This window comes from Psittacula echo (genome assembly GCF_963264785.1).
Source record: "Psittacula echo genome assembly, chromosome: 1".
Classification (NCBI taxonomy): Eukaryota; Metazoa; Chordata; class Aves; order Psittaciformes; family Psittacidae; genus Psittacula; species Psittacula echo.
Window position 1 is genome coordinate 19,108,612 of NC_137735.1, and position 24,626 is coordinate 19,133,237.

General features: G+C 39.7%; 1 protein-coding gene across 4 annotated transcripts in view; it reads right to left on the reverse strand.

Annotated features, from left to right (window-relative positions):
• The window catches only part of PPARGC1A (PPARG coactivator 1 alpha), a gene marked incomplete at its 5' end in the record, with an annotated part of 370,436 nt that overhangs the window by 12,779 nt on the left and 333,031 nt on the right, over positions 1–24,626 (reverse strand). For all 4 annotated transcript variants that reach the window (XM_080626739.1, XM_080626741.1, XM_080626740.1 and 1 more), the window contains 8 exons: positions 1,694–1,814; positions 1,951–2,055; positions 2,627–3,539; positions 11,330–11,403; positions 11,512–11,557; positions 15,630–15,834; positions 16,731–16,853; positions 17,798–17,992. In XM_080626739.1, the coding sequence (XP_080482865.1) occupies positions 1,694–1,814; positions 1,951–2,055; positions 2,627–3,539; positions 11,330–11,403; positions 11,512–11,557; positions 15,630–15,834; positions 16,731–16,853; positions 17,798–17,992 (1,782 nt within the window). The remainder of the gene's footprint in view (positions 1–1,693; positions 1,815–1,950; positions 2,056–2,626; positions 3,540–11,329; positions 11,404–11,511; positions 11,558–15,629; positions 15,835–16,730; positions 16,854–17,797; positions 17,993–24,626) is intronic.

The window sequence follows — 24,626 nt, forward strand, 5'->3', positions numbered from 1 at the left end:
TGTATATTTTCAAATAGAACAAATTTTCTGCCGCCTCAGGAGGGTTCATGTTTATTTATACCAGTAAGGTGCAGTAATTGAGAAGTAGCAAGATACATCCAGGACAGAGGTCTTCTTGAATCTCTAATTTGTGTTAGATCTAAGAGAACAGCCAGTGTAAGTTACGATTGCTGGAAGGTAGCGTACATCTTTAAACAGATAGAAGCTAGATATTTTAAAATAAATGGCAACAATCGACTTAAATATAGCCCTATCTGAAGCCAAGCAAAATAATTCCATTGCCTTCACTGAGTTTCAAATCAGTACAGCAGAGCATGTTACAGCTCTAAATCTCATGCTTTACAAAATATACCTATCAGCTACACTCCGTAGATAGGGCACCTGAAGCAGAGAAAAGTGAAATGATTTGATGAAGCTCAGTAAGAACAACAGTAGCAGAGAGAAAAAAACCTAGAAAATAAAGGTATCTATTGCCTTCCAGAACTTCTTATTGCTGTAGACTACATCAGCCTCCATCAATCCCTACATGCTCCCAGTTCTGTAGGTCTAAGTATTAGGAGAAATGCTGACGAGTGTGTGACAAATCACCTTTTACTACAAAGTCCACTAAAGGCACTGGAAAAAAGACCTATTCATTTTGGTGAGCCCTGGACATAACACTAAGGTAAAATCTGGAAACAAAGTGTCCCAGTCTGCACCAGTTCATGTGATAGCCAGAGCACAGCCAGAACAACAGTGAAGGTACAACAAAATGGACAGAGCAGGACAGACAACAAAGAGGAAAATGTTAAGGTGAGACACAAAATGGCCTCAGCAATTGTAAGAGGAGTCCAGATTTACATTTATCAAAACCATCACACGGTTGCCAAAGGCGCAAAAGCCATTTGTCCATTTACTAGCCATTCTTCTGTCCTACTGCTACAAAGGCCCAGAGAGTTGCTCACTCCCATACGGGTATTTCCTTCACCTTAGGTATTTCAGTTGTTTCACACACGACTCTGATGAACAAAATAATTAAATAATACATATTCATTATGAAAGGGCCAGTGTTAATGACATTTTAAAATCACATCATGTCTTCAGACTATTTATTTTGCTAAAAATAGCTTACAAACTAACTGAGAAATTGACAGGGGGAAAAAAAAAAGTTAAACTCATGCCTGTGGATCCCAGTTCTGCATTCTGTTGCCTGCACCCTCCATATAGACAACTACAGCTACTATGAAAGTCCGGCAACTGGTATGCAAGCTGACTCCTTACACTGCTTATGCAAAAAACCCCCAGAAATATAGAAAATAAACATTGGTTAGTGGCATTCTGGTAGGTGATATATATAATATAAAATGGAGGTTCACTGATAGATCTGTATAGGAAATTGGGTCAACTTTTCATTGTCTGTTGCTTGGGATGAAACCTCTTTCTAGTAAGCCTTTTGTATCTGTTGACAGAAAAACTTGGAGAATTGCAATTTATAGAACCTGAAAAAATTAGTATTGTAACACCAAAACACAAATTGTTATCAAAACACGTATGTGCCTAAAATTCAAAATACTCAGAAATACATAAGCAGATTTTTCATTATTTTTTCTTTTATAAAAAAAGAAAGAAAATAAAAACTGAGTTCTATCTTCAGAAATCTGTGAAAAGAAACAGAAATCTATTTCAAAATGAAAGTTTTCTTCAGAGTGCTTACAATTGCCTTCTGCCTCTGTCTCTCCCTTTGTTTGGCCCTTTCAGATTCCCGTTTTTCATACTCTTTGCGGTATTCTTCCCTCTTCAGCCTTTCATGCTGATATTCCTCATAGCTGTCATATCTAGGAAACACAACTTAGTCATTAAATCAAGCACCTGCATTTGTGAATGCAAAATTAGTAATACAATTTCTGGAATGCTTCATTATCTCTTGAGAACCAGCTGCAAAACAAACCAGTTGCTGGCAAGATGCACTACCTGGGTCTGCGACTGTACGGTGATCTGGATCGCGATCTTGCACGTAAGGGAGAACTTCTGTATGCTTGGTGTCTACAGTGGCTGGACTCATAATAGCAACAAGATCTGCAGGAAGAAACAAATCCACCTCTGTCATTCAGTTTGAATCTATTGACACCATTTTCTACCTCTTCTCCAAACTTACAATTTCTTCTAAGCTACCAGTGAGATTTTCCAGTGACAGTTTGCAATCTCCTAGTCAACTAAGAGGCCTCTGGTGACTTACCCACCCTCCCCCCCCCGTTCTGTAATGTTCCTTATTAAGGCTAACACAGAGCAGAGCGTCAGCCACTGTCAACTTCATCTGATAGGGACTGCAGCCGGATTGGCACCGGGCAGCTCACAGATAATGGGAAAGGTTAGTTGTGTACAACTCTCCCCAATTGCTCTGCTGCTGACCTAACTGGCTCCACTCAGAAAGTGTAAACTTGGCAAATTTAAAGGATAATGGCAACAAGTGTTTCTGTAGCAACCCCATAACCTTCAGAGTTAATCAGCTTAGGAGCAATAGAACAAGTTGCACTGGATTAAGTTGTTTCTTGTTTTTTTTTTCTTTCTTTCCTTCAAGTTGCTTTATGTTTTTCTGGTTTCCTTTGTATTAACTACGATGATGATACACGAATTTGCTGTACCATACCTTGAAGAGGATCTACTACAGGGCGACCTTGATCTCGATCGGGAATATGGAGAACGGGAACAAGACCTGCGTTGAGGAAAGGACCTTGATCTAGAGCGTGTCCTTTGGGATCTTTGAGAAAATAAGGATTTGGGTGGAGACACTGAATCTCTGCATGGAGAGTTAAATGAAGAGCAAGAAGGCGAAACATCAAATAATGAATAGGCTTGTGTCCCATCCCAAGGGTAGCATAGTTTATCACTTTCATCTTCACTGTCATCCAAGAGACCATCCATTGCTAGTCCTGAATTTATGAACATAGGTAGTTTGGAGAATTGTTCATTACTGTAATCACTGTCCCTTAGTTCTCTGGTCTTATCTACTTCTTCATCAAAAACAGCTTGGCTGGGATGACCAAAATGCTTATTCAGTTCAGCCCGAATTTCCTGGTCTTGGAGCTGTTTTCTGTTATTACCATGGGATCCCTGCTTACTTGTCTGTAAAGTCTCTTTCTTGAAATACTGGTCTTGTTCTAAAGAACAACAAATCTGACACTGCCACCCAGGTGAAGAATCCTTAAATTCTAGTTGTCTGGAGTCCTGAAGTTCCTGGGATATTTTAATGTGTATTTCCGATTTTGAATTCACTGATTGACAGTAGTCATGGTCACCAAACAGCCGCAAACTGGGCCGTTTTGTCTTTCTCTCCTCATGTCCACTGGACAATACTGTAGTCTTGCTAAGCTGTGCGTACAGCTCAGACTGTTCTGGACCCTTCTTGATCGGGTTATTTCCTTGAGAACTGGAAGACTCACTATAGCGGGGCTTTTTTGAAGGTGGTACACCAGTCTTGCATGATGACTTCGGCTTAGGTGAAGTCCTAAAAGGATTATCCTGGTTGGCTTTATGAGGAGGGGTCGTAGGTGGAGTTAGGCCTAAGGGGAAAAAAAGGAGGAACAGAATATTTTTAAACACACTTGCAATATTTACAAAGGTAGGTATGTGCTTCTCTAAAACATATGATACAATGCAAGACCTGTTCTATGTCACTTTAACACCGCTAATACTGGGAATAAAGATGTGACACCAAAGGTCTGGTAACAACAATAGCAACAGAACTAATGCATTGCTGTTAATCTTCAGCATCATTTCTGCCCCTCCCCTGCCTCCCTGACATCCACTTCACTCTCTGTAGAGCCTGATAGAAAAGATCAAGGGATTAAAACCAAAAGAATTCTTTTTTTTCTCTCCTGTAAAAAAAAAAAAATCAAAAAGATTTTGATATAAAAATCAAAAGCCAAAAGACTGGCACTGTCAAAAACCTAAAGAAATTAGCAGACAAAAACCTGAATAAAAGCAAGTCTGGGAAAAATGAGTGCTACCAAAGGCACCTCAATAGGACACAGATCTTGAAAGCAAGGAAGTACAGCAACTCCACAACTCAACTGCAATGACTCTTTGTTTCTACAGTTCATTAACTTAGTAAACCATTGCTAATGTATGTATAATACATTCTTGTAAGCATAACTAATACATTTTGCCTGAAATGTTGTTCTGCAACTGAAACCTAAGTGAACAATAGGACAACTGCAACTGTAATGAATCATTGCATTTAGAACTAAATATTAGTGAGAGCCAGGAAGTAGGGAGTCAAAATGAAACAGATAAGTATTCAAAGGCTAAAGATACCAATAACTGCCAGGATTGTTCACATAATTGTAAAAGATTGCATCACTATGGTAAGACAAAATGCCAGAAAGGACTACAGCCCATTCCAGTAAAACCTGGGAATGAACATAGCATCTTGCAATTATTTTTATAAGGGTATAATATGACTCTTAATATTTTCTGTAGAAATCATAGAATTTCTTCAGACTTTACAAGAGGATAACCCAGGATACCAGGGCAGAGTAATAGCAAACAGCAGACATTGTCCAGGAAGGTACTTAGTATGCTATGTTTGAAAAATTTGCTTCTGTCCAATTGCTCCTATTGTAATTTAGAAGTATATATGCTTAAAATTTAACAAATTAGACTGAGATTAGGGAGTTCTAGAAAATCTAGACCATCCTTAACCACTCCAGAGGCTGATGCTGCCATAGATTTCTTCGTCTAGCCCAAGCAATGAGCATTCATTAGCAAGAATGAAAAGACAGGGCAGGCACATTACAGGAAACATGTATTTCAAACATGGCTATAGAATTTTGTTTTGTACTGCAACAGAGCTCAGAAGATAAATGCAAAATGGAACATGTTTTATAGTGTTTTGCTGTAAAGAAGGAAAAGTGTCCATCAGTGCACAGTGCTCCCTAAGGAGCATAAATGGAGAACGGGGGTCCCACTGCATTAGCTGCAATGAATTTGCTCCAGAAAAAAGAAGACAGAAGTACCAAAGCATGAATACTTGATGTGAAAGAGAGGCCTGATTTTGACCGAATGCTTGGAAAAAATAGTTATGAGTCTAATGCCACAAAAAGTCACGGAAACAAAGGCAACGATAATGACCCCTAAAACTCTAGTTACCACAATTTTAATAGTGAAAAAGTTTTGTGCGAAGTCATCACTGTTAAACTATTTCCTTTAACTTGAATCCTCAATTTTTATTTCCTTCACAAAAATCCCACTTGAGTTAGCAGTGTGTACCTCACACCTTATCCCTCTCCTCACTAACAAATATGTCTGACTACCAAGTGAATTTTTGGTAAAACGAATAATCCTGTTCTTCCACAGTAATTTTCAAGTTAAATTTCGAGCTCAGATTCAACAAGGATTTGAGTAAGCAAAGACTGGTTTTTAGATAAAAAATTTAGAACTGTCACTTTTATTTATGAAATTATACAGCCCCTGAGAAGCAGCTCCAGAGCTCATTACTGATTTTTTGGATGTAGTTTTAGAGAGAATGAAGCAGAAATACAACCACTCCACAGTGAACATGCATATTTAAGAATTTCAGGCAAAGAAACCCCAGAGATAATCCAATATTTAAGATACAATATTGTTTCCATTTTCACTTCTTTAAAGCTAGCTCCAGCAGGAAGCAAGCTAAACACGGAGTACAACTATTTCCAGAAGCCTGACAAGGACTCCAACAATCTTTAGAGCAGGAGAAAAAAAGCCCTATCAAAAAAAAGCCCTCACAAAAGTACAGACTGAGCTAAATTTACTGGCGCTTCTCTTGCTGGCAGAACTTTGCTGGAGACAGCCTAAGAAAGGGCTTCCTCGTTGCATTTTGGCTTTTTTCCTGGTTTTCAGCAGAAGCAGGAAGTACACAGGCAAGTAGGAACAGACGAAATTTGGAAAATGCTCATTTAACTTCTGAACAAACCTCCACTGAGGGATGAAGGAGGGAGTGAAGCTTTTAGTTCATGTCAGCATTACAGAGTCTACAGAGCTCAGCATGTCCCATGACCAATCTCCAAATCATGAACTTTGAGAAAACCAGTTGGCTGCACACTTGTTCATCTTTACACTAATTCCTGGTAATCTCCACTGAGGACCACGACCCCACATCAATGCCATTACAATATTCTATCACCATTGGATTATTTCACATGCGCCACTTTCACTGCCAACGTGTACATTTTAGCGTTGACAGTACAAGGTATATTCTGGGCTCTCACTTGAACTTCGCAGGTTTTGACAGATTTATGGAAGGACAGATGGCCATTACGGGCTGAAGGCTGACAAGAGGCAGTTCAGAGCATTGTTAACACACTTGCACAAACTCTCAGCAGAGCAGCGCTGTGCAGAATGTAATTCAGACTATAGCTTTTTTATTGCTGCCTATTTTCTTTTGTCAAAAGAGCCTGCTGTGCACAGCAACAAATGGCTGCCATTACCCAGAATGTAATGGGTGTCAGACAAATCACGTAACACAAACAATCAAGAGTATGTAGGTCATATTTCAACAGAGCACAACCTTAGCAATATTTATGATTACTGCATTGAAATGTGCTCTATAATAAACAAGTACCTCTACATCACTCACACTTATGTACTTCTGCACAGCAAATCTGTTAGAAGTGGTACATACTTTACAATCACCCCCCTTAAACAGTCTTTTTTCTTTTTAAAGTAAAAGGCAAGTATTTTTTCATGACATGCTATAAAACCATTTTCTTTGTAGGGACTTTTCTTTAATTGAATGGCTTTGGTAAATGGTACGTTTGCACTCTGCCTTGCTCTGTCTACATACTATGAACTCACTCGGTGATCTTGCGCTTGAAAACAGCGTACATCAATTTGGCAGCACTGCTGCTGAAACAGCACCATCCTTCCTGAGCCTGTGCAACAAAAGGTGTTTGCCTGTGTGCCGACTCTGCAACCTTAGCCAAGAGACTTCTTTCAAGAAAGTCCCTGGGAGAGTGAAATGCTTTTCATATATTCCAAAACTCCACAAAAACCAAAACAAAACTTTAGTAACTCATTTAGCTCCAACAGAAATTATGGGAGTGCTTTTGCATAAAAAAGTGACATCTTGACTTTTTAGGAATGATTTGCAATGCTGTTTTACATAGCCATGGATCTTTCTAAACCTCTACTGTAACTTTTGGCATTTAAATGTTAGATGACGTTTGTTGTGCTTTGAGGGGGCTGGGAATTAGTTAGTGTCCTTTGGAGAACACAGACCTGGAACCTTTCTACATGTGCACTGAGCTTTTCAGAGGCATTGAAAATGAATTCTTTTATACCTTAGAAGTTTGAAAATGGATTGTCAAGGCAAACATTATTTAAGGTCACTTAAAACAGCACAAGGTAACAGCTCAATTCAGTAAAAGAATCAGATGTGCTTTTGTGTGGCACAAGACTACAAAAAATGTAATTAAATAGCCATCATATAATAAAAACCTACATTGCTTGTTGAGTATTTAGTTTAATCCTGTTGTCAGTGCTCCAGAGAATAAACACAGATGCCTGAAAATATCAAATAATTTACTAGATTTTATTCCCTCTGGACAATTCTCGGCATCTCACATCTCATTTTATCAGGAAACATTCTGAGGTCAAACAAGTTCTTATATGGTAGATTTTAAGTATTTGTTCATACAACTAAGAGATAACTCAGGTCTAGAAGTGGGCAAATAGCAGGGTATAAGTATCCTCAAGGATGCTTATAAATTCCAAATCATTATTCAAGTTGATTGTGTTCATAAAGCCTTTTCTGTCATCTTTTTTGAGAAATAAAAGTTTGCATGCAAGGAAGACCAGTGAGGAGTTTTATGTGCTGGTAAATCACAGGGATCTGTGTGCAACTGAGACTTTTCACCAGGTCACCTGTTGTAGGCAAGAGGGTGGAAATAGCCTTCCACTTACTGATTGAGCCTGAAGCTTGTGATCTCACTTCATGCACTTACATGATGGCTTTGAGTATTTAGGAGTGAAGGTGTAGAAAGATAATGGGAGAACAGAGATAAATTTCAAACGTACAGGAGCTACACCATCTAACTTCTGGCATTCAGCAGTTCAGCAGGAAGTCTAAGACAGTCACTGAGAATGCCTCAATCACCAGGATTAACACAGCCACCTCCAGAGGGTGAGTCATCCTAGTCCCTGTGCCTGCAGGTGCCCCCTCAACCTGACTGGTAATTATGACGAGTCTTCCACTGTTGCAGAAACATCCCACGTTCCTGGAAGACATTAGACAGGTTCAAGCCCACAGCATCTTAGCAAGGCACTGGCGATGCATCTAGCTATGGAAATAAAGGGAGAATGACCTCTTGCGATCCTCTTACTCCAAATGAGACCTGCCTTACACAGATATTTCATCCACTGCATTATGATCACCTAGAGGTCCTTCCATACCGTGATGCTCTGGCCCATTTTCCTTTGAACAGCACTAGAAATCAGCTGGAGGAGTTGGGATTGTAGACAGCAGTGGACTTAATCCTCTATCATAGGCCACTTATTTAAAGTGCATTCAAACACTTCTTACGTGTGGCTTGAAAACACTTTACAAAAGTATCTGTTCCTTGTAATTTGACAAATAAACGTTTTGACAGTTTTAGGGAGGACAAAGTTACATTCACAACTACTAACGAATCCATTGTAAGGCAAGATACATCATCAGCAAGAGAATGGTTTCAGTTTGACTTTAGATACATGAATCCAAAATGTGTGTGTGACGAAGATTGATGGCTCATGTGGGAAATGCTTTTATTTATTTCTTTTTCTACTCTATAGTTAATTCATCAGTGAGGGAACCAATGTTTTTTTCAGGAGAGAGATCAAGGGAGCTGCTATTTATATTAAAATACTTTGTGCTTCGATAGTGCAAGCAGCACTCCTAATGGTCTTTTCAATTCAGCAGTAAGATCAAGGCAACTCTTATTTAAATTATAATAAATAGTGCTTGTACAGTGCAAGCTGCCCTATATAAGGACAATGAGCAATGCAGTTATCTGGATATAATTTGGAGTTGCCAGGGTCTCACTAAGGAACTCCAAGGTGTTATTAATCACTACTGCCACTATTTTTTCCATTCCTTTTTTGTTGTTAGGGGTTTTTTTGTTTGTTTGTTTTTAACTGAAGCAGGTCCCAATTCTCCCATGATTTACTCACATACACTCTGAGTTCTTCAGTACCCAAGGTTGTTTCTGTTAGGGACTTGTCTGCTTCCAACAAAAGCAGACTCATGACACAAGACACTACTGCAATACAAATGAGTTTAAAAGTTAAGACATGCACCAGCACTCATATTTTTATAGATTTATATACATATATGAGTATAAAAATAAAATCCTTATATCTTGTGAAGGCAGAGATGAATACAGCTACCAAGTCATGAAGTACTATATCCTGAAACTTCCTCACTAGGCATTGCAAAGGCCAGAGCAAGTGCAACGTGAAGTCCAAGAGCCACCATCATGTGGCTCTGCTTGATAACAATGCCCCAGCTCCAGTTGGGGCAACCATGCTCCATCAACTCTTACTCTTCCTGATTATCATCAGTTTAATTAGACTCTATTTACTTCCAGAGGGAAAAAAACCATCAAAGTGTATTTTTATAGCATGACATTCCTGTTCTTGTATTAGTCCAGTTGTGCTGTTTCACAGCTTCTGGTGCATTTTTAATGTGCTAGCTCTCTAAAATAACCACAGAGCTGTTTTGTTTCCTCCTTTGCGCACAGATGATAAAGCAGAATGAATTCAGTAATACCATGACCATTCATGTCGCCATTATGGAGGCAATACTAGAGGACTACCCAGGAGTCAGACCGACTCCCACTTTCTGTCTAGCCAGCTGATGGGATGAGCAGGCTGCTGACTTTCTGGCTGGGAGAAAACACTGCTCCCTTCAGCAATTTCAACGGCTGCTTGTACCAGTCTGCTGTAGTCACCTCATCTGCCCCTTTCAGTTGGCAGCACTAAGCACTGACTTACCAGTGTGCTTACAAATGGGCACCCTCGTGCAGATTTGCTCTCCATTAATGATAAAAGAGGCTTCTCCACGCTTCAGACCTGCTGGTACTGAATGGGATTATCCTGCTGCATACAGTGAATTTTGCCATGCTTGTGTTGGATTTGTGAAAAGAAGGTATATTGCAAGGATGCTTCCTTTTGCCACGAGAGGAACGATTAAGACTGCAGTTTTTCAGGACATAGCAGAGGGCAGCGTGCATGTTTTAATGCTGAACTAGTAAAGAATTTTCTGAAAAACTGAAATGACGATTGTATGGAGCTGAAAGCTTGAAGTACATACACAAATCTAGTGCTTGGGCCTGCTCTTGTGTAAAGCTGCCACTGAAATTAGAGGCACCAAGCTGATTTCTGGTACCTGAAGACATATTTTGCAATGCCTCCCAAAATGCTAGAGATCACATAATTTGCAATCCACTGTTATCCTGAGAGAAACACGTGCAAACTGCATCTCTTATTTTTCACTGTTATACAACTGAGGAAGAAAATAGTCTTGGAATAGATCAGGTGGATCTCAACGTGTGCTCTTGTGCTCAGTTCTGGACACTTCAGGAAAATGGAGGAAAAACAGAGTTCAGAGGAAAGCAGTAAAAAGGATCTGAGTCTGAAAGAATTGGCTTTAGTGGAAAGAAGAGATGCTGAATTAAATGAGCGCAATGGGTGATGCATTAACTAAACCAGAACACGATAAAAAAATTCCACAAATCTTCAAAAGGTACAAACACCACGGATCTGAAAGGAGGAGGAGGATAAAGGGGGATTGTGTGAAGCGAAAGGAAGAAATAAAGAGAAAGCAAGAATATAAAATGAATACCAATTTTAAAAAAAATACCTCTAAGCTATGGAATAGTTTTTCAGTGGTAGAGAAGAAAGCCGTTATTTGTGACATATTAATCTAGAATTGACAAAGCACTGAAACATTCAGTCACGTACAGCCCTAGACTGGCCTGGAGACAGACTGGATGACATAACTTTTCCATCTGTAACATCTATTACACTGTGCTGTGGGGTCTGTCTTTGAAAGATGCTGCTCAGCAGTACACAAATCTATGGGGAAATGGAGAAGTATAACAAATAAATGGTTTCATTCATATTTTTCAAGAAATTATGCTCTCTTGTGCAGGTTTGGAGCCATATTTTCAAACACATTCCTTCTCAGGTAACTGGATAAAGAGTCAATGCTAAACTGCATTGAAGTTAATCTCCTGGAGACCTCTGCAAGATCTCGGTGTACATGTGGTATATTAAAATGAACAAACGTACACACAAGCCATGCTTAAAGCAAGAGCCAGCACACCCCATTTCTCACCTGCAGTTCCAGAGAGTTCCACACTTAAGGTTTGTTCAATAGTCTTGTTCTCAAATGGGGAACCCTTGGGATCACTGGAAGACAGGGCACATTTATAAAAACAAGCTGAAATGGAGTTGCTGTAGCCAAAATCTATTGAACCCCCCTCCCTTTTATAAATGTTTACACTTTTTAGTACTTACTTTGGTGACTCAGGCGTCAATGGAAGTGATAAACTTGTTGGTTTGGCTAAAGGGAAAAAGAAAGCGATTATGGAATATTTAAACACTCCAGAACATATACTAAAAAGATTTATTTTTCTTTTTGGAGCTGGAATCCCATGTTAGCCAGTTAGGGCTGAGCTCTGATGACAGTTCAATGGCCATTTCAGTGTATCTATCTTAGATAAATAAGGAGACCCATCCTGATTCCTTATTACTGGTACCAAAAAGGCACATAAATTTCAACAATGATTTACATCAATTACTATGCCTCTGAAATACAGTACACAACTCAAATGCGAAGAACCTTTCAGAACAAGAGTAGTTAAAAATCAATGAAGAACTCTACAGGATACACTGTGAAAATGTGATCTCTCTTAGAGTTAATTTAAATTACAGTTCACGTTTTGTTTGGAAACAGGAGCAGCAGAATAACTATGAAGCAACAGAACGTTATGAATATTCAGTTAATTTTACTTCTACAATATACAATTTTATATATAGCACTGAGAATAAGTTGTTTCTATGAGGCCAGGGTCCAATCAGTTATAGTCCAAATTTCTGCAAATTATCCTGCAAACTATGACAAGCCACAGACATAGTCACAGATGGTTAAATTGGGGTTGAAGCTCTTGGCACTACAATCCCAACATACACAAAAAACAAAGCCTTAGCTATAAAAATACACATCTTTGTAGCTTTTATTCATGCAAACTTGTATTTTCCCAAAGCAAGTCAAGAACTAGGATGCTGTAATACAGCTAAGATTCCTTTAATTGCCAGAGAAAGGTTTAAAAATTAAAATAATATTACTTGCAAATTTTACTTTTCAGAAGTAAGATTGATGTTTAAACGCAGAGAGCGTTGTACCAAGAGCAACAGCAGGGGATCTCTTTGGCAGATTAATTACTTAAGACAAAATGTTCCCCTTGAACACTCCTGCACTGCAGATCTTTTGTCCAGAGTGTCACTACTGCGTATTTCATATTCATTCCAGGCTTGAAGCTCCCATCAACATTAAAAGGATTTTATATGCAAATTGATTACTTTTATAAGCTCTAGAGCATTCCTGAAGTAATACCACATTTATTTTTTTTTTTAATTAACTCAATTCTCAAGAGCTGCATATTGTTTCTCCTCCTTCCCATATGAAAGTTAGAAATGGAAGCTCAGGTGTTCACCTCAGGTTCACCTTCCTCAGAAGTCACTGCCAGAGGGAGGAGATGCACCTCAACGAGTTATTTGTGTGATCCAGCATTGCTGCTGATTTGTGCATAAAACAAGTGCCGTAATACTGAATGTAACCTGACACGTTTCTGTATATATTTTATATACATTAGGGATAGTAATGTTTGCCATTGGCTACCTAGAGGTAAAACTGGCTTAAAAACCCTCAAACCTACCTTACAGTAGGGTGCTGGAATAAAGTTTTATACAAAGGCTTACACTTCTTTTTAGAGGATAAAGAAGAAATTGATTAAGCAATTCAGGCTTTCTAAGGAAGTTGAATGTGTAAGAGGTGTTTAAGCTTCTAAAAAGTCTCAGAGGTGTTTAAGCTTCTAAAAAGTCTCAGTCTTGCTCTTATTAGTCCCAGAGAATAGTCCTACATAATAACACATATAAAATCCTGCAGCACTGAGGTACAGAGCAAACCTGCTACAGATGGTCATGGAACCAAGGCATTATCTCACACTACTTCATTTTAGGCAGATATCACTGAGCTCTCCCACTGACAAATTCACATATCAAAACACCTATCAGTTTTCTTATTGCTAGGCAAGGGCTTGACCAAACAGTATTCCTGCTAAGGAGTCATCCTCACTTACAGCTATTGATAGTGTAAATATTTAGTCAAGACGCTATCATTTTCCATGCTGCCTGTTTATTAGAGTTTCAAGGTCTACTGTGGTGTTTTTTTTCGTATTAAAAAGGGTTCACATGAAGTTGCTTGTCCCTGTAAATTGAAAACATTCAGGTTCAAAAGAACTAAGTTTCCTCATGGGCAAATTTCAGTACAAAACCACAGATGATCTTTGGCATGAATGGGTTTGTGGACATTCCCGTGGGTTTGCAATATGTTTGCAACCCTAAAGGAAAATACCGTTTGACTTATCCTTCCTGAGCTTTCCCTAACTTTGAAAGAAAATATGGGACCTTGATTATTTTTTAAAACAGAAGGACCAATTTTCTTGCACTTTTGATTAAATGTATGAAAAAATGACTGCAGGTCTGCAAATATCAGTTAAATTTGCAAGGTTGATTCTGCATGAATTGACTGTCCAAGCTGAAAGCATTATATTCTTGTATTTGTATTATATGCAAATCCATTGATACTGAAGTCATATATTGGCGCATGAGGCAAATCTGATGAAAAAACATTTCAGAAGCCTGTAAATTAAACTGCAGGAATTAAAGAAGAGAGTAATTTCCCTCTGCCTGCAATTTCACCTGCAATACCACTACAGTCACAGTCATCTGTTAAAACAGTGGTAATTTAGTGATATGTCCCTTTGGTCTTCCCTCACCTCTGCGCTGCTTCCATAACCCAGTGTGCCCTGCTTCTTTGCACTGAACCTATAAAGTTGCCTCAGCTGGGGAAAAAATGCAGTTCTGATCTGAACAGGAAGATTTATAATTTGTATTTATGTGTGTGTGCACATACTCCTATGTATGTGTGTAACACATGTGCATATAGCATGTTATACATGATATACCTTATCAGGTATCCCTGTAACACCCAACGGTGTTAACAAAGCTCCTGTAACTTCTGGCAGGTCTCTGTTTCAGTACCATTGTAGTAAGAGACACAGGTTTTACATGAACAGTTCAGTCTGGATTTTGCTGTGAAGCAGACTGCTGAAGCCATCCAGCAGGAGTGGCAGTTGGCATCCAAAAAGCTCTAGGGGCAGTCGGATTTCCTTCTTACAATAAACATTGTTCAGAGAATTTGAGATCGCAGGGGAAAACTACACTTAGAATGTCAGAATGCACAGCTGCAAGAAGGGCGGGAAGGGAAGATCATTTTTATTAAGTTTGTTTATACTTCATAGTAAAGAGGGAAAGATTAAATTTGATCGGGCTGAAAATGCAGGATGGGGGGGAGGGAAATGAAAAAACATATACAATCGTTGCTTTAAAAATATCAGGAAAACACATTCAGGGTCATACCCTGATCTCTGTTGCAGCCAGATAACTTCTACTGGCTTTAGCAGAGTCATTCAGGATTTGCACTGATGGGACTGAGATAGGCACCTGGCCTTCTAGATGCCAGGCCAATATATGTATGTAGATATAATTTAAAGTAACAGTAACTTAAAAAAAGCTCCCTTTGGGCTGCTAAGCTTTTACAGCTTTCCTTTATCTTGGGGAAACAGGCATGGGAAGAGGGGGAGAGAAAGCAAGAGAGGAGGCTTTAAGTTCTTGCATCTCTGTCATAGATGTTGCTTGTAATATAGACCAATTCTTTATGCGCTGAGGGATACTAAAAGTCAACACAAGTGTTTAGTTTTGTCCATAAAGAATCTAGAAAGAGAGAGAAAGATCAGGATAGCAGCTAAACTTTCAACTATTTACGAAATAAAATCACAAACCAGCATCCTAGCTTTAACAGGAATGACACATTTATTGCTTTCTCTGTAGCAGTGAGAGCACTACTTATTGTCTCTTAAGGACTATGTGGCAGGTTAACAATGCCTTCAGTTTTACCCTAGCAAAAAAGAAAGCAGCTCACTAATGAACTGGCCTGCTCAGCTTGGTTAGGGGTATAATGATTTCTTAGTGGTACAGTACTCTCTGAATAAGTATCTCCGGCTAGCTGAGTATATTAACATGTGGTATTTGTTAAACTTTTTTCCCCAAGATTCTTTTTCTGAGGCTAAGTGCAATGGAGACAGGATTAAAACTGTTTAAAAGCTAAATCTAGCTAACTAATTCTAACTTCCTTATACTGTTTTAAAATTCTCCCTATGCAGAAGAGATGCTGGATTTACAATACTAATCCAAAGAACATAAGAGGTATCGTGGGCATTCACAGCTGCGGTACTTCAGTTCCTCTGCGTTACTGCTAGTACCAACGTTGTGTTCTGTGGTCCCACACCTACCTTGCAGATGATTTGTCTGAGACTGCAGATGAGGCTTCCTTTTGGAGGTGCATTTCTCTCTGCTGCTGTTCCTGTTCTCTGCTGGTTTGGTCTGAGGAGGGTCATCATTTGTAGTCAGATATTTGAGAAGTTCAGAGCAGGGACGTCTTTGAGGCTTTTGCTGTTGACAAATGCTCTTTGCTTTATTGCTCCATGAATTCTCAGTCTTAAAAACAGGACACAATAAATAAAATAAAGTAAAATAAAAAAAAAAGGTGAAATTAGCCAGCTGAACCTTATCAGAATGGATATAGGTTTTCTGAAGAGATGAGATTTTCAATGAAGTGTTCAGTCTAAGTGTACTAGATCTATGAGCTGTGAATAACTGTTTGCAGAACAAGGAAAGAAAATTACATTTAAAATTCCTAAATGACATTTATGTAGCTTTTTATTTCATTTCTCCTACATTTCAATGTTCCTACTCAGCAACATGTAACTAACAAGACCCTACAGCGCCTTTACTGTGAACAAAAAAATAAGCTGGTTTAAACCTTAATTTGCTGCTGATTGCTTGAGCCCAGTATTCACAACTCTCCTAAGTACCCCTAAACGCTCTGTTTTCAGTTACAGTGAATGGCAAGACAAACATTGTTTAATACTGCCTGCTAACAGAATTATGTCAGAGCCCCCATTCTATTCAATTAATGGCTAATATACATCTTCTGCCAAGAATCCAGTGTCATTTTTCTTAGCTCAGGCAGCTGGTAAAATGGCAGTCCTGCATCCTGGAGTCACTCATAAACAACACCCATTGCCCATCAGCAAATATTATTGTAGCCCCTACTACTCTCTGTATCAACAGAGTAGGCCAGAGTACCAGACAGTGGGACTACAGCTGCCAAAAGAAAAAGCATAAATGAAATATTCAGAGCATAAAGGAGCTCAGGTGATTTTCTAGCACCCAGTCTATAATCTGTTCACTTCTTTTAAAAGCAGTTGCAAGATACTAGGCAGATTAAAACAATACATATGTATGTACTCCTTGCTTGGTTGCTGAAAGCATAGAAGACCTTGTTATACTTTATGTTTCTTTTTTCCTTATTACAAAGATTAAGTTTGTACCTTAACAACCACAGGGCTTGTTCTGATCCTGTGATTAGTGTTTGCATGGTTTTGTGTGCTGAGACCACTGCATTCATTGTAATTTAGCTGAGTGTTGGCTGGAGCCAGCAAGAGCTTCTTAAGCTACAAACACATCAGGGAAAGGGAGGTGGAAGGAAAAGAGTAAAGTTAGGCATCTTTACAGATTAAAATGATTTATCTACATTTTTTTTAGTTAACTTAAAGTTGGCTGTATCAATTCAGCAAGCAAAGTACAATACAACAGAAAGCAGGGCTTGATATTCCCCAGAGCAAAAAGGTTTCATTTTATTCTGGCTAGGCAGCATATTTCTGCTCCCTTTACTGCAGTATACTGCAGGGCAAGCAGAAATGACAGGGGTTTTGGATTTCTGAATCCATGGCAAAATGAAATTCTCAGCCATCTGTTTGACAGAAAAGGCCTCTGATCTAGACAGAGATGTTAACTTTAACAGACTAATAGATACAGTGTCAGGTCGCAGGTATCTGGCTCTGCTCTCACAGAAGCCAGTGATACAGGCCTTTCAGCAGATACAGAGTCACATCTCAAACTGGTTTTACAGAGTAAAATGCACATAAGGTTTCACACACATCCTCACCCAAGGTTCAGTTTTGCTGTGATTAGCACTAAGCTGGTGCTTCCTGGTCAAATCAATGCTAAAGGCATAAAATTAGCCCCACATCCCGCCAGACTCAATGGGCCTTTCTTCACAGATCACCAAAAGTGACGTCTAAATATACATACAAAAAACAGCCCCAAGAAATGAAATATGTATTAAAACCATTATCCTGACTTATCTGAGCAGAATGATAAGCAAAAGTGTCAGCCATTAGCACAAGAATCTCAAAAACAATCTCTTCAACACACTTGTTGAACAGATTGCCTCTACTGGTGTGTTGTTTTTCCCCACTTAATTTTCAGTTCTTTACTTCATTTTCCTTTCTAGTCTAAATTAAAAGTCCAGACCTTACTGTGACTACATCATACCCATGCAGCGGGTAGCCAGAGGCACATCCAATTCCTGTTAAACAGTAGGAAGGGTTCTTACTAGAGACGGCTCTTCTGCCTCCTGAGTTGGAGGGGTGCCGTCGGGCACTGGTGAAGGGCTAGCGGCATTTTCGTTGGTCACATCTCCATCTGTCAGTGCATCAAATGAAGGCAAACCATCCTCATCCACAGGGATGCTGTCCAGTGTTTCAGTGAGAACGGCTAGCAAGTTTGCCTCGCTCTCTTCATCTATCTTCTGTGGGAGGGGACAAAACAAAAAGCAGAACCAGGTGAGAAGAGAAAAGGATCAAGGTGATGCCTTTGAATGTCAAAAAGCAGTCAAAACTTAGTTAAACCAGCCCTTGAAGCAGTAACTTGCAACAGAATCTCAGAAGATGCAATAATAATGCAGATGCAATAAAATGATCCATCTCTGCATTCAAGAGAAATCTTTTTGCACTTGCAGTGTATTGCTCTGGTTTACTTTTCTTCCACAACTCTTTTATTTTTTTAATCAGGTGTTAACAACTGTAAGTAATCACTCAGGGACTGTATTACAGGATGCACCCAAGCTGCTGACACCTAATGACGGTGTCAGCCCAGGCTGTCTCTTTCTTTCTAACACTGAACACCAGCTAATTGGCCTGACAAAATTACAAGAACCAGAGAGTAAGACAGCTAACCAGATCAAAAGGAAACACCAGGGAAATTTGGAAAACAGTGTTCACATACGTGCCCCCATGTAAGGAAGAAAGGGTTTGCCCTTCCTATTTCTGGAAATCCTTGCTCCAAACTCAAACGAACAACTTCCCATTCCTGAGCCATCAGGGCTCATATTGTAAATGGCAGGCTCTTTGGGTTTCTTTTAAAGAAATGTATTAGGCAGGTTGCCTTTGAAGTTGTCCTTTCGAGTTATGTCATTTGAGTGCTCATTGTAACTATTGTATGCATTTATCTAATTCAGACTGCAATTATAAAAAGTAGATTAATTCCTAATCAGATGTGGCTGTAATGTTAATTTGTATTAGATATCTTATTTCAGCAAAAAGACTTCTTTTTTGTCAAACTGAGTAAATTTAAATGCCTTCTGATTTTTTAATGAAATATAGTCCCTACTGTATATTAAGGTACAGATTTTTTAGAGTACTGAGAGTTCTGAGGAGTAGAATCATGTGAAAATCATTATATTTATTTTTCAGAAAGATTGGAAATTGATCTTGACATATCAATTATCTAGGATTCCTAGGCTGATCCTAGTGCTATTAAAGTAAATGAAAAGCCTTTCACTTCAAATGGGGAGTTTTTCCACCAGCTTCAGAGTGGCTCATCACATTCCTGGTTCACTCTGTGACGAGATTTCAGCTAAGTTCAGATCTCATGGTTTAAAACTGAACTAGCAAGGAATGCACGAGGTAAGAGGAAAAAAACCAAGAAGCTATACAAGTCAACAAGAAGACATTGCCAGTCACACCTCAGAAAAATCTAACAAAAAAAATCAAGGGAATTTGTGTATTCCCTTAGGAGGACGTTTTTCAGTAATTCTTTTATCTACCGGACTCTGAACAGAGATGCTCATAAACCACATAGATAATTGCTCCTGCCAGACTTCTCTGCCAAATCATACCTCATGGCTTCTTACAGAAAAACTCTGTCTTCGAGCTAGAAAGCTACAGCAAAACACAAACTTGTCTGGCGCTTACAGCACCATCCCCAAGAAACAAATAAACACTCAGGCAAAGCTAATGCTAAGGAGAAGCATTTACTTAATAGGCCAAAAGGGGCTTGGTCACTGAGAAAGAGTCCAAGTTCCTGTATCTGGTGATTTCCACCACACTAAGCAGACACATGCACAGTGATCATTCAGTGTTCAGAGGACAGGAGGAGGGAGGAGGAGGGAGCAGGGAGGAGCCACTTTGCTCCATGCTCCAAATCCAACTTTTCACTGCCACTTTTTGAGAGGAAAAGAAAATTATGGTGTCACTTCTAGAAAAATATAAAAAGGCATTATTGGGAAAAAAAAAAGCACTTTGCAATGTAAAAAAGCACTGGCTTTTTTTCCAATGGCATTTCAAGTCCCTTGCAGGTGGGGGTATGAACGGTGGAGAGAAGAACCAGCCCTCAGCCTCAGGGTGGCTGTGAAGGGGACTGGCTGCCTAACCCCTAACCCCACACCAGGAACTTCTCCAGCAAGTCTGGCTGGTGGGGCGCACTGCTGAGCCTTGCAGCTTATAAAGCTGACAATAAAGCTGGAAGTGTTCCTATTTCTAATTGGGAATGCCTTCTTTGATAATAGCATGCCAGAAGAAACCCTGATATTTGCCTTTAGCTGCTCAGCTCTTGTGCTTTAAACAGACATTCAAGCGCACTGACATTCAAGAACAGAAAGTTGAGTGGACACCAGTCCTCATCACAGCAATTTCAATTAGTTTTGTACAAGTTTCAACATTCAAACACCCCAGAGAAAGCAGAGGATGTGACAAAGAGGACTCTCTTAAACAATTAATGTCACTTTCCATTATTGCTTCAGTCCCAATTTACAGAGCAAATAAATCAAAGTCACCACAGATGAAACACACTAGCTGGCTAACACATGTCTATTCACAAACGACATGGCAGCAGGAACACATTAGTCAAGAAAATGACATTGCTAGATAACCTTTTAAAGGTTTAACTACGCTATTGCTCCTAATTGTCCTAAATTACTGTTTATAAAGAAACACAATTATTAGATACAGCAGAAGTAGTGCTGAGGGGAGATGCAGAGGCAGAGATGGCCGAGTACATCAACGTCTGAGCAATAATCACTGAAGCAGCAGCTTTCTGTTTTGCTATCACAGCCTGAGTCTTGGTGTTGACAGCACTGGGGAGAAGCGAGCCATGGCCAAATGCAGGCTCTTTCACGGTTTCAGCGCTGTCACCGCATAAGTTCCCGTTTCAGACTGGCATCCAACCTGCTCATCACACAGGCTTGGTGCATCAGGATGAGCTGAGCACCTTCAATGTCCCCCGAAGTCAGAGGATGCGCTGCGTGCTCTCAGGAGCTCACTCCATCATGTCTCTAACTTCCAAGCAGAGACACACTGAAAAGGGTTTTCTTTCATTTAAAGGAGGAGATCCTAAGCATTTAGACCACCTAAACGAACTACAGGTTGTAAGGAAAAGGGGTGGAGGACAATATTGAACATAAAGCTGCCCAGCAAATAAATACAGTTATTAAACACTTATGAAAACAATTTGCAATGATTCCATCTTGCTAACTAATGGGTCTTTTTAATACAGAAGCAGTTATGCATCACTTCCCAGCCATATTGTATGAACTTTTCAACATCCTTGGTTGTTAGTTTAACACAAAGACATTAGAGCCAGAGGTTTTTTGACCCCTGTAAACCTTCACCCTGCTGAACGAGGCAAGGAGCCCAAGTATGTCACTGAATGCACGTGCTTCCACATTTCTGACAGCAAAAATTTCCAGTGTATCCATAACGGCATTAGCTCTGACAGGAAGTAAGATTTGGCACTGGTGTTACTATGGCTGGGTGAATGCAATGGGGAAGGCTAGCTAGTAAGTTGTCAGGACACCAACCAGTCCTCAAAAATGAACAATCTAGGAGCCTAAAAATAATGGAAAAAACCTGTGCTTTTCTCTGCTTTTACATGTTTTGCTCTAATGCTTTAATATTTCTACAGCACTAAAAATAATTCTCTGTCTGAAAACACTTTATAAGTTGTGTAACAATCTTATTCTAATTGGGTTTCTGCCTTTAGTAAAATGTCTCCAGAGATATTCTCTCTTTGGCCAGTGAAAAGCTATGTGAAATGAGTTGATAATTTACCCACACAAAGGTATTTAAATCCTCTACCCCTGATAATTCCTTCTCTTTTGCTTATTCTGTCTATTGATGGAGACGATTCACCTCACGCTTAGCACTTTATGTCTGTAATACCTGTTACTTGTCAGCAATCCCATTGCAAAGGCCAAAGACTAAGCTGCAATGGAGACTCAGCCACCTTGTCCTTCACATGCATCCCTTTAGGGTGCATATATTGAGAAATTTCATATTTTTTCCTTAGAATTTTCTTCCTTTAAAAATTTTACAAAGTTTTAAAACCATTGTCACTACCGTCACCAATCCCTTCTTGGAGACTTTGAGGCCAGCGTGCAGATGTCCTGACGTGAGACTCTCCTGTAGCTCTCCCACAGTCAGCATTGGTACACTGACTCACTCCAGAAAAGGCTCAATCCCATCATTTAGAAAATCTTTTCCAAATGTTTATAGTACTTCCAATGTCTTCCCTCTGGTTGATTTCCCTCCACCTAATTTGAGATTATTACATGCACAGCTTTTTCTTACTGTATCTCAAGGAATGAGATCAGCTAATGAATGATGCTCTAAAGTTTCTTTTCTGATAATCTGAACAGTGCAGATTATATTGAAAGATCTGTTCATGACTCATGCTGAAAGATCAGGGTCTAAACTACGTGTTTAATCCACAGCCCCAAGGAGTTGGGAACCGTGGCAGCTTGCCACGTCTTCGTAAAAAGCCCAGCAAACTTTGGGACAGATCCACAGCTGGTAGAAGCTGTCACTGCTCCAGCAGCCCAGCTTGGTAAGCAATTCAGAGCAGCCAGGTGTACACCTCAACACACAAGGGATCGCCATTTCAACATATCGACTCATTTCTCCTCAGTAGCCTAAGATCTATTCATAGCACAATTAACAAAGAAAATAAAAGATTTTCCTCCAGCTGAAAATATCTGAGTGATCTAAAAATACTAATACATTATGGCACTACTTTCCAAAGCACAAAAATGACTTGTGAGCACATCTGGGACTTCCAACAGATTTAATTCCTTATGATGCATTTTGGAATAAGAACATCCTTAAGATTCACACCACTAGGAGAAATGAGGGGTACAGATTTGCACTTTTTTGTACACATGGATGCACCAAAAGACCAGTAACATCATGCCAGGCCTGAGAACCTCCTGTCAACAAACATGCAGGAGTAGGGGCAGATGGTGTCTTAGCCCTGGCCCCTCAAACCAAGCCTTCCCACCTGAGGATAGGAAGCCACAAGCTGGGCAGAAGCACAGGGAAGGTAGGAGGATGGAAGAGATTAGAATGCAGGCTGGTCTTCCTGCTCCTGCCAGTGAAAAATGAGAGCTGATGTCAGGGACAGTGAAAGGGAAGAATTATAGTCCGGGTTTTGCCTCTTCTGAAGCAGAAGGAGCCAACCTTACACAGCACTGGCACAGATAGCGCTGCCATGGTGATTTTGCAGCCTTCTCAATGTGCTGTCCAAAGCAAGTGCCTCCTTCTCAAGTCACAGCTGGCCATACCTAGCACTGTTTTCTCCCAGGGCAAAACAAGAATTGGTGGTCCAAATGGAGAACCACTTCTTCCAACCTACCTGCTCACAACCAGTCCCATGCCATTATATATTTTGATTAGTATTTCAGCTTTTATTTTACTGCTCAACTACTTGCAAATCCTTATGCATCCCGAGCTGTCCTACAGTAAAAATCCACATGATGCATTTGCATTAGAACATTTTTCCAAGGTCTGCTAGTCTGGTCCCCAAGAGACACTCCCATAATTGAAATGCTTAAGTCCAGAGCTATCAATTATCTTTAAAAACAAAATGGAGTCCCACTAGGAGAAAATTACAGCCAAGTTTCGTTATATGTAGTAGAAATAAGGGGATTAATTATCATCACCCTTGTGCAAATGCCTTTAGGGCGTGGGAAGGAAAGAAGTTATCTCTTCTTGAAGGAGAAAGCTATACTCACACTTCTCACATGCACCTGTAGGCAAAGACCACTTGAATCCTGAAGGAGGCATCCTGAGCTTGCCTTCTGATTTTGGCAGTCCCATTGCCCAACATATGGACCATGTATATGCATCTCCTGGGTAGGACCAACCACATCACTGTATTTATGCAACAGCTTCACTCCAGATGGATTTCTGGAGGTACTGTATCGACCTGAAGCAATATGCTGTGCCATCCCACTCTCCCCCCAAACAATGTTAAATAAATAGTGTAATTATACACAATGCAGGTACTGCAATACTTAACTTACAGAGGTAGGTCCCTGGAGTGGAACGAACTCCCGGCATCACTACCGGGGACATTACAACACAGCAGGAATGACCTGTGCAAGGGCTGCAGGCTGAAGGAAATGGGAGCACCTGCAGCATTCATTTCTCCCCTCCCTCCTCCAGGGTATAACAACATTAACGTAACAATTTATTATTATTCATATACTCAACGTGGTGTAAATTCCTAGTCTTGAAAAGTTATCACGTTCAATCTTGGTAACTGATCTCAGGTTACTTTCTCTCTGAGAGACCAAACTCATCAAATTTGTCAAGTGTCTGTGATTAAAGTATCACAACACAAAACTATGGCACAGGCCATTTGCAAATATGGTTTTCTTTAAGATTTTGTCCTTGATCACCTGAAGTAATGCTGCCATAGCTCCTGCAAGATGGACTGATTTTTCAGGTGAAAAATCTAACCTTTCTGCTCTAAGCTGAACATTTCAGTGTAGAAGAGCTTAGTAAACATTCTTCTACCACAAAGTCACTTGTTCTTATTGCTTCTAATGAGCTGTTGCAGTTCAGAAGTTTCTACTAAACTGAAGAGATACTGATTCATTTTTTCATCTCACAATCTGAGGATCCAGCTAGCAACCCGTAACTTGTTCTACATCTTCTGACCAAAATTCATTCATGTTTAGCAAACCATTGCAATTTCATTTGCGTAAACTGTATTCTTCTCTTCTATGATAGTAACCTTTGATTCTGGGAAAAGGCAAAACAAAAAATCACCTGAGAACAAGCTATCGTGCCACTGACTGTGTTAAAGGAAGCAATGATAAGATATTG